An 11,906-nucleotide genomic window follows, 5' to 3' on the forward strand; every position below is an offset into this window, starting at 1 on the left:
ATTGTTTAAAAAATTTTTACCCCTTCAACAATTATGAAAATAACGTTCAAATGAAGAATCGCTGAAGCGGCTGAATCGCTATCGCACAACGTGTGACATCTCTTCACTAACACCCCATTCCTGACACATTGACATCACTTGGGTAACCACGCCGAGTGACGATGATTGTCACTAGCACATAGCGTATATTTATTTGTGCTAAATTTGTGTTTTCTTGCTGTGTTAACATAGCCTGTGTGACCCCCACCCACTTCGGGTCGACGGCCGCCAGGAGCGCGATTAGTCAGGCTATGTTTAACTCCTTGCATGCTGCACAGGCCTATAAAGGTTTGTGCACACGCACGTGCCAAAGTAGTGGGTGCAATTCTGATTCATCCCGCCAGGGGGCGCAGCTGCTTGGAAGTCTTGCTGTTCGTGAGGCTGTGGATGGGGGGAGTTCAGTAGCCTGACGTCCTAGACAGGCAAGGTAGACTGGTAAGGTAGCCTGGTAAGGTAGACAGCCCAGGTTTTTCCGTAAACCCGAACATTAACAATGAATCAAACTGATGTGGCCTGCTTTGGACCCAGTCAGAAGAATGTTCAAAATATAAGAGCAGGAAACTTAATGTTAATACTAACCCTGCACGTCTTGGACGGACTGGTGATGATATCTGTCAGTTTGGATGGATCCGTCTCTTCAGATGAGGAGTTTCCACGGGGTTCTTCAAATCAAAGAAAGAGATACGTCGGTGAAGGTTGGACATCCAGGTAATAACATATGTAATGGAGCAACAACCACAGACAGCTTCTGACCTTCAGACCTATTTGTGAAGGTAGGTTATTCCATAATATGTGTACTAATTTGTGTAGAGAAAGCACTTCTCTAGGTAAGAGGTGCATCATGGATGGAGTGCCCCATGACTAGAAAGCCACACTTACCTAACGTTACAGTCGATTTGGAAGACATGATCCACTTTGTCTCATGATCTAACGTGTTTGATAATGATAATCAGCTGTAATTTGTAATCGGCGGCGAAAATCTTGCGTAATTCGTAACCACTAAATACCCCCCCCCACACACACACACTGCAGCCTTTCTTGTCTGCCTTACCTTTTGTCACCGTTTTCTTGCGGCTAGCTCGGGTCTTTATCCTTGAACTTCTCTTCGGTGGCATTTTCATCTATTTCACGAACAACTCGAAAGCAATACCCTTACTCGCAAGTAACACTCCACATCAATTATTTCTGCACACAAAAAAATGTTTCTGTGTTCAGACAGGAAAAAAGACGGTTCAAAAAATGGCGCTGCAGTGGCGCGGGGTAAGAAGGCATCACAATCGCCAAATAAAAAGGAATAATAAGACTGACATTGAAAACATTTCATGCAATAATGTACATTAAAAAACACAAATATTTAGGTATTGTTTCCAGCATGATTTTCAACTTAAACAGATATTGTGATGAATAATATCATGGAGGTAAAAAAGAGAAGGAGAGACGACGCAATTAGTCTCCATTCATCGATGTTCGTAGCGGGTGTGAAAAGTCAAATTCGCGTCAAGGTGCAAATTACCCTTGATTTGCATAGATAGCAAGCCGCGCGCCCGCGTCAGTCCATTGTCTTCACGTCCGGTTTCAACATGGCGCGTCCCGGAGACGACGACTTCGAGTGGAGTGACTTTGATTTTAGCGATTTTGAGGAGGAGTTAGAAATATTAGAGCGAGAGGACGAATACAGAGTTGAAGACGACCTTTCCGATTGCTCTGATAGCGAAAAGCAAAGCTCTGCGGTAACCAGCGCTGCAGCAAACAGCGCTAGCGTTGCGACCAGCGGCCGCGGGGCGTACGAGTGTGACGTCTGCGGGAAAGTGTACAAAAACGCCGGCTGGCTTGGCAAACACAAGTCGAAGGAGCACCCAAAAGCAGGTGAGTTGACGACTAGTGAATATTCCTAGCGAAAAATATACTGTATAGGGTCTTAAACTTCTGTTGTTGTTGTGTAACTTGTTGCGTCCTAATCATATCATGACGCGCGGTCTGGGGAGGGGGGGGGCGCGTAGAAAGCGTTATTTTTCACGATGACGCTAGCACTTGGAATTGTCTTTGCAAGCTACATACGTTGTTTGTACAAATGCATATATATCCTTAATACACCCTACCTGCCAGTCATGTCGTTGTGTTTGTTGTTTCCTCCACTATCACAGCTGAAACCCCACAGCCAGGGACATCCAACAGCAGCACTTCTGATCACACGACCCCGAAAGGAGCAGAGAAAACTACCAAGCCACGTCGCAAGCTCCAAGGTTAATATCAAATACTGATATGCTGAACTGTTTCCTTTACAATACATATACTTTGGTTAATCATCCTCCGGACAGCTTTCATCAGCAGAACTTGCATGCTTATTTTTCTTTTCTTTTTTTTTTCAGTCAAGAGACCAACTTCGAAGTTCGAACAGAAGGACGCACTGCAGGAAGGACCAGAGCTCCTGAAGAACGCCCTACAAGAAGCCACCACCTATCCCATCTGGCAGCTCACATTGGGTACAGATACTCCGGGGAACATAGCAGCCAGAACAGCAACCGAAGTTTTGAACACTTACACAACTGTTGACCACACAAACTTCATCACTACACTGTGCACTCAGCTCTGGTCTGTGATAACTGCTGCAGATTCTTCTGTTCTGTGTAGTGCTGGTAATGAATCAATGTTTAGTGCATACCACAAGCTATGCTCTAGTGAGAGTTTCCGCACACTGTGGGACAATTTTATGTCAAGTCTAGGGAAGGCTCCTTGCAATTTGTTGTACCAGTTCATAACAGGGAGAATGTTTGAGGGCCTGCTGGAAAAGAAACACAATGTGGATGTTCCCCCTAATACTGCTAATGTTACTAATGATGATACTGCTATGACTGATGCTGAAGAGCAGGTGCTTCGGTATATTGCAGGGTATATACCACACGCTTTGTTGAAACGCTACCAGAAGTACGACAGTAAGATTGCCAAACTCTATGTTGCATTTCTTGTCCAATGGAAGGTTCCAGGTAATAGCCACTCACACACATCTTTTCTGAAGTTCACAGAAGGCTGGGTAAATGCTGTCAATCGTGGTGGGCTGTTCACTGTATCTGACCAGGTATACCTATTTTTCCGAGCTATGGAAAAGGTTGTGAGATCTACTGTAAACACTCAGCAGCTACGCCAGGATAGGCTCAAAGGAGTGAAGAACGACATCATAACCAAACTGGAGACAGATTTTTTGGTGAATAAGTATTGGTGCACCCTTGCCTGTAATATCACTGATGAGAAGGCTAGTGTAGCCTTACTAGAGAAGATTCTTGTGTACTATGTGAACCTGAGGTGCCGAGCATTTGCTGACGCTTACATACTGGTAAAGAGACACAAAGACAATGCAGCGACATCCAAAAAGGGTGAAAAGTCTCTAAGAAAGTCCTTGAACACCTCAGACTGCTGACTACTGTACTAGTATGAGACTATGACTACTGTTTTTCCTCTGTAAAGATGCTGTACAATACAGGTCATTGTAGCTAGGAGTAGGATGTAGCCTTATATAATCTGTATTTGCTACAATGCATTTTGCACACCAATGTGTCACTTTTAATTATTTACAGTTGCCATTCTCATCAGACAGATGTGAAGCATGATATGCTTTTTCTAGTAGGTGTGCTTGTGCAATACTATTTCACTAGTTACAGTAAGTCAGTTATTGCACATAGAACATTGTATATATACATATATGTATATGCATTAGAGTTGTACTTGCTCCTATACCAATGTGTTGTAGTAAGTCAGTTACATGAGCTCACATAGTAAGTCAGTTACATACATACCTTCAGATATTGACTTGTTTCATGCCTGATACATAATATACATGTATTGTACATCCATTACAATGCTGCTGTACAATGTACATAGTGCTAACATGATATCAATCTATCAGTAATGTTCTTCATACATCACTGTCAACACATTTTGTAAATCATAGATAACATTTCTGGAACTTACTTTATATGTAAATAGTTATCTTCAAGTGGTTGCATAATACAGAATGATTTTGAAAAAACACACTATCGTTTCCTTGGTCTTTTGGGGAGAGGGGCATTGTCATTGAAGTCAATTGGCATTTGTGCATTACCTGCCCTTCCCCTACAGTTCCCCCGAACAGCTCTTACCATCTCCCCCACCACATGAATGTTCACCTCATTTCTACCATACTCCGCCACTGTAGGGTTCTCGTTCGCTCCGCAGCGTCTTCTCTGCTTGGCAAAATGCTGCTCCAAGGGATCCTGGTTGAACTTGTCGCTCAGGACGTACGAAACACCGTCCTCCTGAAGCAGGGTCTTGGCCAACTCTACAAAAGATGAAACTAACAAAAAAAATGTAGACATTAATTTCCAGGCCTGAATCTCAATTGGCAAATAGTATATCTCACACCATTTCCTTGCATCAGTAAATTGCTTATCACTGATTTACAGTTATCGCAGTAAGGTACCATGACAAACATACCTGTGATTCTAAGACCCTCCAGTGTTTGCTTGGACAGGCACATGCGGTTTCTCTGGTCCTTCGTCAGGTTTGCTGTCCCCTGGACTTGCTGTTCCCAGTCATGTAGGAAGCCCAGGAACTCTTTCTCAAGCCACTAAAGTAAAGCAGAGCAAAAGTTGTACATGTAGATTGTAACAATAAAGTCCTAAATCTTCAATACTACTCTTTTCCCATGCTTGTGTAAAAGTATGATGCTGTATTTTTTACAAGACATTTTAGAAAAATAGGTTGTTGTTCAGAAACCAAATCATATCTTTTTGAGATCACTCCTTCATCTCGAGTTAGAATTAAGAATTGTACAGTAACACATACCGTGAACCTGACATCTGCGACATCACGATATGGCTCCAGGTCGGGCTTAATGGCATGCGCTCCCTGGTGGGCGTTCTTCACATTCAGGCAGTCAAAGAATCGGTTCATCATGCTGATCAGCTTTCTGGTGGACTCAGTATCATGGCGCCCTTGCATAGCAAGGGCACGACTCACCGAATCGCTGAGGATCTGTGCAAATGATATGATAGATGTACCTTTCAATGCAAATGCATTACATGGTTACAGTCAAGTGCCATACAAATGTCTAATATCTAAATTGAGTTGCTGTGCCGGGGTTACTTATGACATTAACAATGAATTTGTAATCCTTAAGACAATAAAATTACAGATTGAAGGTAAGTTCTGGAAACCATGTTACTATTCACATTATCTTCAAAGAAACCAGAAATTAGTCACAAACACAGGAAACAACAAAAAGGCAAATACGAACCTGTGCAGCGAGGTTGACGCGCATGCGAAGGGGTGGACTGAGGTGGATGTGGTCTGCCTTCAGCTTGTGCAGCATACGCAGTCCTACTGCCAGGCGCTGTGGCCCAAGATCCCACTCGTACACGCTGATGATATGTCTCCAGGAGATGTCTTGGCCATTATACTGTTACAAGATAAGGGAAATAGTCAACGTTAGCGGTTTATAAAAGGGAGGCCATTTATCAGGAGTTTGACCCACACCTAAGCAGGAACACTACACTTTTGTCAATGCACTTGTCAATGTTAAGTTTATCCTTAAACAGAAGTATTGGACGTGAAATTAAAAATAATGACTCACATGCAGATTTCTTGTTCTCTTGTTAGCACCCGAATTCTCCACGTTGTTCCGGGTCGTCTTTATGAGATGTGGAACATCACAGATGAAGTATATCTTGTGTCCTGTTCTGTGTTTGTTTGGAGCCCAGTAGACCAGCTGTGGACCATCACCGTGGACTTTGTAGAACCTGCAGTCAAACAATTCAACCTCTTTAATCATATTTTTCATTCATGTCATGAGGTAGCTACATAAGTACAGCTACATACTTGATTTAAATTTTTAATGTTGTTAATTACTTACCAAATAAGGATGAAAACTGAAGAGAATGGCATGCACTTTATTTCAATCTCTGTACAGTTGTACTGTTGAAGGTTTTCTATCTTAATAAACAACACATTTTATTCTACAGAAACATGACAAACCTCCGGTTTGGTGAAGCACCGTCTGAGGCAAACGCCCTCACATGGAATCCCAAAGACTCGAGCACGAAGGTACCATCCCACACCGCTGGATACAGCTGGTCACTGTTAAATCCCTGGCATGGATAGTAGGCAAACACGAACTCTAGGTTTGTGAAGATACCTCGGACCATTAGAGCGAGGACGTGCGTTGCTAGGTCTGGCCGTTCCTCTGTAGCATGCTGCTCTTCACGGCATCTTCTTTCGAAGTCCTTAAGTTCATTGTTAATTGCACCTAGATCAGTGAACCCGATCAGTTCTCCAGATTCTTTGCTGTACACCAGCCCTGATTTGATTTTCATCTCGTCCCACACCAGGGTTACATTTCTTTGCCAGGATGGAAGCTCAGTGACTTTAGAAACCTCTAACAGCCTTTTGACTATATCAGGGTTGCAGCCGGGAGTGGGGTTTGCGAACTTTGAGTATTGTTGGAGTGTTGTGCGGTGGGGGAGGCGAAGGAATCCGGAATTGCGAATGACATCATAGGCTGCGCTGGAGGTGTAGAAGATTGCCAAGCACCACTTTATCATCAATGGATGCCACCTCATTGTCCTTGCGTCGTGATGTTGTGACTGTTCAAGTTGTTGTTGGTAGAGGAATTGTTGGGCTGTGTTGTCTTGGAACTGTGTGTTTTGATTTGTTGACTTGAGGATGGATTGCAAAAAGGTGTGCTGGCTTTCGTTGACATGGCAACCTTCTTTCTCAACAGCTTCACTGACCCGGTCCCTTGCGTTTGAGGCGATGGTCTTCTGGGCCCTTTTTTCCCTTTGGACATCATCAGCCTTGGCCTTCAGTTGCTCTTTTGTCAGATGTTTATTTGGCACTCTTGATGAATGTGACACATCGATGTTGTGCTTTTGTCTTGTCCTGTGCAGGATTCCTCGCAGTGAACTGCTGTATGCTGTACATGTGGAGCATCTGCGGGACAATCTGTCAGAGGGAATCAGCAGATGACAGTCCACATGTCGGATGGTCCGGCTGTAAACTTTCCCTCCTTCAGTGATCATCTGGACATCTTTCTCCTCCTTAGCTGTGGTGTTGCCATCCACCCCCCTGAAAACGACGATTTCCATCCCCTCTCTCTTTTCCTCCAACAGTTCCTCGTATCCTATGTTGCCGATACAAATGTGGGTATACGTCAGTTCCAGAAACAAAGTTGTCTTCGTTTGTGCTGTGATCACAGGCGGAAGAGGCGACAGTACTGGGTGGGAAGAAGGAAGTGGTTTGTTGTGGATAAACAACTCCCATGTCCTGTCTTGCTTGATATTCACTTGTTGCTGGATCTTGAAATTGATGCTCCTGACTTGATACTTGGCTAAAACCAGATCACCATTCCCAGCATTCCCCAGATGGACAAAACCGTGTTTTGTTGCTTCATCAATAATCTCCTCATCAGTTAGATAGTCAGAGGTGGAGGCACTTTCGGGTGGTACAGCTGTGGAGGCGATTTCGGGTGACACCGCTGAAGAAGACCTTGGTAACGCACTGGGGTGTTTTTTGACTGGCCTGCCTGTTGGTCTATAGTTGCAGATCTTACAGTTGTCTTCCGTGTGAGGATCAAAACAGGCAGCTTGTCAGACAGCATTGTTGTTGCCCCTTTTCCTTCTTGAAGCTTTGCCTGTACCTTGCTCAAGGCAGCCCGACACTTCTCACACACACAGGGAGGATGGATGTCCACGTCGTCATTCGTGACATCAAGACCGTCGTACAGATGTAAAATCGCTACACGAAATGCTACCACAGGTTTGGGTTTCCGATCTTTCGGGGGTTTAAAACGTGTGCCACATACTCTGCATACCCTTGTAAGGTTTTCTTTGTGATCTGGAAAAGGATAACATTATTAGTATTAAGCTCATTAAAACAGACGGGATACTTTATCAATAAAAGTAAACATACAACCAAAAACTATGAAATATACAGGACCATTATATATATATATATACATATAGTACATGTATATGCATGAACAAAATTGTTTTCAACATTGCACAAAGACATGTGTAGCACAGTATCATTTCTACAAGTTTCTTGTCTAAATTCTGGTGCATATTTAACTACAATTAATATCAGTTCCTGAAGGAAAGGCTCTAGAATAACTCCTAAAAGGCTCTAGAATTGATAGCAAAAATTGTGCATGTACAAAAGTGCCATGTTGGCAAAGATTTAAATGCAATTTGAAAAAGACAATCATGCAAAATCACGAAATCAAAAGCATTATTATAACACTACAATCAGTAGTAAACAACAAAGCTCTATAACACTATTGAACCCCTAGCCTGATGTTTTCAGTCTGCAGGTTGCTTAATTTTTCTCTGCAACATTGAAAATGTCTCTGCAAAAATTATACAGATGGGTATTTCTAATATTTACTCGTACCAATTTTGCTCATACTAGTACCTGTACCAAAGAAGCTTTAAAAAATTAAATAGTGGAAGGTAGAATTTAGGAACTAGAAAATGAGTCTCCTGAAGCAAGCAAAAAATTAAAGCTCCACGGTGGAAAAGAACAGTACTCTATAATTTTTTTGCTCGCGATACTGCATATTATTCTACTGTAGAGAATTTGCAAACTTGTATCAGGTATACCGCCATGCTAGCTACGTATATACGTAATTCATCTTCTTGCAAAATATATCACTACAGAGCCCAAATAAATCGACCAAACATCTCTTTAGGAAAAACGTAACTATCCATAACACGACCGAAGAGCCCGCGGGCACGAACCGAAGTCCCGCCGACCCAAAAATCATACAAAAAGTCACCCCTTGGTCCGGAAAAACCAGACTAGGTCCGGTGCCAGAAACAACAACAAAGTAACGAACAGGCCTTGAACTATTCAGAAAAAACACAACCTTTCCGAGGAAAAACGGCATAAATTTTTTGTAGCCACATGAAATAATAGCAATATATCCATATTTCTACCGCTTAAAATCGGAGACTTGCCCACAAAAATGACGGTAAACTCACCCATGTTGGTCGTACAGCGAAAATTCAAGCATCTAGATGAGCGCCATCTTGTGCCGAATTCGATGATGACGTCAGCCGAACTCTACCGGGCGTTCCAAATATGGGAATCGTCGGAAACCGAAGCCATTTCAGCCCTGCTCGGCCCGAGCTCGGTGCTTGTGACGTCATGCTGCAGCTCATTTCCATAGAAAACCCCGCGAAAACACGCTATGAACTTATAGATCAAAGCCGGGCCCGCCGGGCGCGCGGACAATAGATCGCGGCGGGGGGAAACAAAGGGGCACAGCGGGTTGTTAATTGCGTCGTCTCTCCTTTCCTTTTTTCTACCTCCATGGTTGTAGGAGCCTGCATGCCCTTTTTCCTGAGGCGTAATCGGACCATTTAAGTCTTCGTAATCCGTTGGCAGTCGCCATCCAAATCAATGAAATTCGTAATATTATATTAGCCTTAATGCATAAAGTTTTAATAGCTCTGAGAATTTTACTTAATTCGTAATCGGTGGCGAAAATTTTGCGTAATCCGTAATCACTATCACCCCCATACATGCCCTCTAGTACATCCGGGGGCTTCCAAGAGCAACATGAACAGCGACATCTAGCGATGTAGTGAAATAGTACATCTTCCGGTTAGTAAATATGGCGGTGGGCCGGATACTCTCTCTCTTCACAGCCAAGGGCGTATATTTCGGCAAAAGGGTACTTTAAAAGTTTCTTTAGTGTGGAAACTTAGCAACAATGTAGTGGACCACAATTAAAACATCGTTGTTGGAATATTTGTCCACTAATTACAGACGTTGCGCGAGCGCAAATGTTTTACTTGTCATCTACATTAACATAATTTATGCGATTCATTCATCAAGGCCATTATGTCAATTTTTATAATCTTCTGAGAATCACTTTGGGCATACAGTAGTACAGATTAATTATTTTTTAGACAATTCAAGTCTAATTTTTGATAACTTTGTCATATAAGAATTGCGTTTATGTGATCTGGTAGGTCCATCCCACAATAAAAAATGCAAACATAATAGATAAACATTGAATGCAACACCCAATGTTTTACTTGTCATCTACATTAACATAATTTATGCGATTCATTCATCAAGGCCATTATGTCAATTTTTATAATCTTCTGAGAATCACTTTGGGCATACAGTAGTACAGATTAATTATTTTTTAGACAATTCAAGTCTAATTTTTGATAACTTTGTCATATAAGAATTGCGTTTATGTGATCTGGTAGGTCCATCCCACAATAAAAAGTGCAAACATAATAGATAAACATTGAATGCAACACCCAAACGAAAATGTTCACCCAACGAAGGGTTGATGGAAGCATTGTTTTCGTATGTTTACGTTTGCCGCCGCATGGCGGCAAACGTAAAAAAGACAATATTTAAATACTGATTCTATCGGTAACGGGGGGTAGTTGAATGTTGATGCACAAGTACGTAGCTTCAATGTTTTTAATACGAAATGCGCCGAACACTTCTTTATAATAATAGCGCCCGCCCGATCGACCCATGGAGAGTAACAATCATACAGGCGGAGAACTGGGCGGAGTATTTGGGTGTAGAGGTGCTACTGAATTTAAAATTTCACACCGAAACCAATTACACAACAGCTAAAGACTACTGAGATCAATGGGACTTGCAATTCCGAACGGGAGAAAGTGACAAGTTTGACTGCGTTTCAAGTAATCTCTCGTTATGTGATAGATGTTTTTGTCACAAAATCAAGGGAATAAACTTATAAGTACAGTCTGTTCAGAGGAAAGAACGACTTCCTTCTCGGGGTCCATGTTCTGGAAAGCTGTCCTCAGCGCTGCGCATGCCACGGCCCTCTCTGCGTTCTTCAGCTGTAGGTATACTTTGCCTGTCGGCGCGCCAAACACCCCACCCACGGGCCGGGCGGTAAGATTTCATCAAAGACTACATTTTAAGTTAACTTCGCCCCTATCATTGTAGCTTGCCGAACAGTCGAGTAGGACTCGGTATATCTAGCTGGAATTTTCACGTCGCACTGGCTGGTGTAGCCCGCTACAAAGTAATTTCCCGTGGCATCTATCAAGATTTAAAAATATTTATGATACGAAGTGAAACAAGGTTAACAATTTCTGAACCTTTGAAACGACACGGGCACATAACCTTTGTTGACGATTCCTGAGTTGAACTCAAGCCGGAAGTGTAGTGGAAATGATGACCATCAGGCGAGGCACAACTGTTATGTTATCACATGTTACGTTACGACGATCAAGAACGTTCACGGCTTGCGGACCATTTCAAATATTACCACTCATAAACCCTACAATTGTATGTGTACTTACGTGAGGTTATATTTTTGCCGGGGCTCCACTGAGATCGGCGCCGGCTAGCTGGGGAACGATCCTGTCGGCATGACAAAGCGCCGGGCGTCATTGCCAGAAACCTACATTTTCTTACCGTGGGTGACTTGACTTCTTCTTTTACCGCAACTTGGTGTCAATATCGACGAAAATCACAGGAAATATGTTCATTTATTGAAGTTTAACTTTATTTCCACTCGTCAATGTAAACATGCTATGGACGAATCGATGTCGTTCCAAGCTCCCCGTGCCGGTGTCGGATTTGTCCGCGGAAAACTCAAATAAAGTACGCACCGCGACTTTGGCGACTGCCCGAGACACTTCTGGGATTTTGAAAAATGTAAAAAGTGCGTACTATATTCGGGGATTTACGGCGTATTTCTTGTAATTCGGTACTACGCGACGCCATATTTTACCAAAGTTTTTCGGTGGCCCTCCCCCCAGGCCGATTTTTTTTTCGATGGCCCTCCCCCCGGCTCAAATTTTTTTCCCATGGCCCCTCCCCCCGGCCAAAAA

The 11,906-nt window shown here is 42.9% G+C and overlaps 1 protein-coding gene across 1 annotated transcript; it reads left to right on the forward strand.

Moving 5' to 3' along the window:
- The first annotated feature begins 1,456 nt into the window (after positions 1-1,456).
- On the forward strand, positions 1,457-4,062 carry LOC109464120. Its single transcript, XM_019761054.1, has 3 exons — positions 1,457-1,905; positions 2,184-2,282; positions 2,409-4,062. Exons 1-3 carry the CDS (start codon positions 1,620-1,622, stop codon positions 3,452-3,454), a joined length of 1,431 nt encoding a protein of 476 aa, XP_019616613.1. The 5' UTR covers positions 1,457-1,619; the 3' UTR covers positions 3,455-4,062.
- The last annotated feature ends 7,844 nt before the right edge of the window (positions 4,063-11,906 follow it).

This window comes from Branchiostoma belcheri, unplaced genomic scaffold (assembly GCF_001625305.1).
Source record: "Branchiostoma belcheri isolate BF01 breed outbred unplaced genomic scaffold, Haploidv18h27 scaffold132, whole genome shotgun sequence".
Classification (NCBI taxonomy): Eukaryota; Metazoa; Chordata; class Leptocardii; order Amphioxiformes; family Branchiostomatidae; genus Branchiostoma; species Branchiostoma belcheri.

What these genes read in the sequence shown, in the direction of transcription:
- LOC109464120 (XM_019761054.1), top strand. Translation starts at nt 1,620, where the DNA reads ATGGCGCGTCCCGGAGACGACGACTTCGAGTGGAGTGACTTTGATTTT. An exon ending in GAAGGAGCACCCAAAAGCAG is followed by an intron (nt 1,906 to 2,183) that starts GTGAGTTGACGA and finishes CCACTATCACAG; the next exon opens with CTGAAACCCCACAGCCAGGG. An exon ending in GCCACGTCGCAAGCTCCAAG is followed by an intron (nt 2,283 to 2,408) that starts GTTAATATCAAA and finishes TTTTTTTTTCAG; the next exon opens with TCAAGAGACCAACTTCGAAG.